This window comes from Monoraphidium neglectum, assembly GCF_000611645.1.
Source record: "Monoraphidium neglectum strain SAG 48.87 unplaced genomic scaffold scaffold06101, whole genome shotgun sequence".
Classification (NCBI taxonomy): domain Eukaryota; kingdom Viridiplantae; phylum Chlorophyta; class Chlorophyceae; order Sphaeropleales; family Selenastraceae; genus Monoraphidium; species Monoraphidium neglectum.
In genome coordinates, this window is record NW_014007533.1 from 1 (window position 1) to 2512 (window position 2512).

The window sequence follows — 2512 nt, forward strand, 5'->3', positions numbered from 1 at the left end:
CCGCGCGGCCGCGGGCCCGGCGGCCCCCGCGCCCCCGCTCGTCCCGCCGGGCCCGCCGGCCCCTGGTCCCGAGGCCGCACCGTGACCGCTGCACCCCGCCCCGCCCCGCCGCGCCCCGCCACGCCGCAGTTTTCGGATGCGAAGGAGGAGGAGCTTATCCGCGGCTTCAGGGTGGTGCGCACAGAGACAGCTGAGCTCGTGTTTGACGCGCCTGGGGAGTACACTGTGCCAGAGAAGGCTGCTCCCAAGCCCACGGCGGCGGCGCCGGCCGAGGGGCCGCGGGGGGAGGAGGGCACGGAGGCGGCGGCGGCGGCGGCAGTGGGAGGAGTTGGCGCGGCAGCCGGAGCTGGGCCGGGTGGGGAGGAGGACGAGGCGCGGGAAGCGGCGCGGCGGCTGACGGCGGCGGTGTTTTCGGCGGCGGGGGGCGCGGGCGCGGGCGGAAGCGCTGCCGCGGCCGCGGGCGCGGGGCCGGGTGGGGAGGAGGGTGAGGCGCGGGAGGCGGCGCGGCGGCTGACGGCGGCCGTGTTTTCGGCAGCGGGCGGCGCGGGCGCCGGCGCGGGCGCTGGCGGCGGCGCCGGGGCCGGTGGGGAGGAGGGTGAGGCGCGGGAGGCGGCGCGGCGGCTGACGGCGGCCGTGTTTTCGGCGGCGGGCGCCAAGTGACAGCACGGGGCGCCCACATGAGCGGCCCTGTTGGCAGACAGCGACGCGGCTTTTCTTTGCACGCGCGGGGCTTGAGACGGGGATTGACGAGTGAATCAATTGATTTGGAAGATTGGCAGCAGCATGCGCTTTCATTTGAACCAATCTCTTGCTTTCGGACGCCGACGACGACGTAATGCACCCCATGGGTACCGTGGTGCCGCCGCGTCAGCCACGGCAGACAGGGCAGCGTGGCGGTTACGGCTGGCTCCTTGACGCCTCTGGGCCACATGATGCGGGTTTGTGAGCGCCAATTTAGGGGGGCGGCGGCGAAACCCTCCGTCAGGGCCACTTGGGAGCTGCACAGGCGAATTCGCGCCCCGACGACGCACACACCAGGCAAACCTCGGTCGGTGTATTGGGCTGCAGGCTTTAGTCAGGCAGTATTCGTTGTGGTTTTCCGTCAGCGTTAGCATCTTGTCTGTCGGCCCACCACTCCTGCAACGTGCTTCAAGGATCGTGCACGGGCACCCTGCGAAACAGCGCCCACACGCCCTCACGGGTCAGACAAACACGGAAGTCAGCCTCGGGACCAGCTGCGAATATATGATCCGCTAGCACCAGCCGAGAGGCGCGGGCTCCCAGCTCGGTCTCAGCATCAGCATCGGCCCCGCGTGCGGGGAATGGCTCAGGTCGTCCGCAGTGAGTCTCGGTTTCTGGCAGAGGAAAATTTACAGCAGTGCGCACCCGTGGAGCCTCCTGGGGCGCCGCCTGGCCGCCGCGCGTTCCGGGCCACTGCCGCACGCTTGCATGGCGCCACACGCCCCCGTGGCGGCCGCCGCGCCCGCCCCCCGTGCAGGGCTTGTCAGCGGCCAGAAGAAGCGTTTCGAGAGCCATGGCTTCGACCTGGACCTGGCGTACATCGCGCCGCGGCTCGTGGCGATGGGCCTCCCCGCAACAGGCAGCGAGGGTGAGGCCAAGCAGGCGCCGCGCAGCGTCAGCACCGGCGCCCCTTGCCCCATGCGCGTCGTCCCACCCGCAAAACGCACCCCAGACCTCACCGCCGTCCCCGCGCATGCCGGCATGCGCGCACACATGAGCACACCAAACCACCTCGCCGCCGCCGCGCACCGCCCGCCGCAGGCCTCTACCGCAACCCGCTCGCCGAGACGGCGCGCTTCCTCACGCGCTTCCACGGCGGCCGCTGCAAGGTCTGGAACCTCTGCAGCGAGCGGCTGTACGACCCCTCCAAGATAGACGCCCCCGTGGTGCAGGGCCGCTTCGCGTTCGACGACCACCAGGTCAGGTCGCATCCCGCTCACACAGGGTTTATTTGTTCAAGGGGGCCAAGGGGGTAGCCAGCGACGAGGGGCGGCCGTGGGGCAAGGGGACAGTGGGATGGGCGCAGCCCTTGGTCGTTGGGGCGAGCGCCGCAGGGAGCCTCTGAGCCGGTTCGTTGCTCGGAGCCCTGACTGCTGCTGCGGTTGCTGCTCCGCGATACGGGCCCGCCAGCATTGACGCCACCCCCCCTGTCGCCGTGCTGAGCCCTGCCTCTGCCTCTGCTCACTCCCCCGCCTCCTTGGCCCGCAGGTTCCTCCCCTGGCAATGGCTCAGCTCTTCTGCTCAGAGGCCGCCGCCTGGCTGGAGGCGCACCCGGAGAACGTGTGCGTCGTGCACTGCAAGGCGGGCAAGGGCCGCACAGGCCTCATGATCTGCTGCCTTATGCTGCACCTGCACCTGCACAACCCAGACTTGGCGAACTTCTCAGAGTTGGCGCTCGCCGCGGCCTCAGCAGGCGTGCCCGCGCCGCCGCCGCCGCCGCCGCCGCCGCTGCCTGCTGAGGCCGCGGCGGCGGCGAGGGATGCGCGCGGCG

General features: G+C 71.4%; 2 protein-coding genes across 2 annotated transcripts; both read left to right on the forward strand.

Annotated features, from left to right (window-relative positions):
• Nucleotides 1-129: 129 nt before the first annotated feature.
• Nucleotides 130-660, forward strand: MNEG_16200 (hypothetical protein; the record flags this gene model as incomplete). Its single annotated transcript, XM_014035328.1, has 1 exon — nucleotides 130-660. A coding segment is annotated over one exon (531 nt), but the record flags the coding sequence as incomplete, so codon positions are not given.
• Nucleotides 661-1322: 662 nt separating this feature from the next.
• MNEG_16201 (hypothetical protein) lies at nucleotides 1323-2480 on the forward strand (the record flags this gene model as incomplete). Its single annotated transcript, XM_014035329.1, has 5 exons — nucleotides 1323-1341; nucleotides 1499-1609; nucleotides 1783-1940; nucleotides 2230-2408; nucleotides 2435-2480. The coding sequence occupies 5 exons, from the start codon at nucleotides 1323-1325 to the stop codon at nucleotides 2478-2480; spliced, it is 513 nt and encodes a 170-aa protein (XP_013890783.1).
• Between the last annotated feature and the right edge of the window lie 32 nt (nucleotides 2481-2512).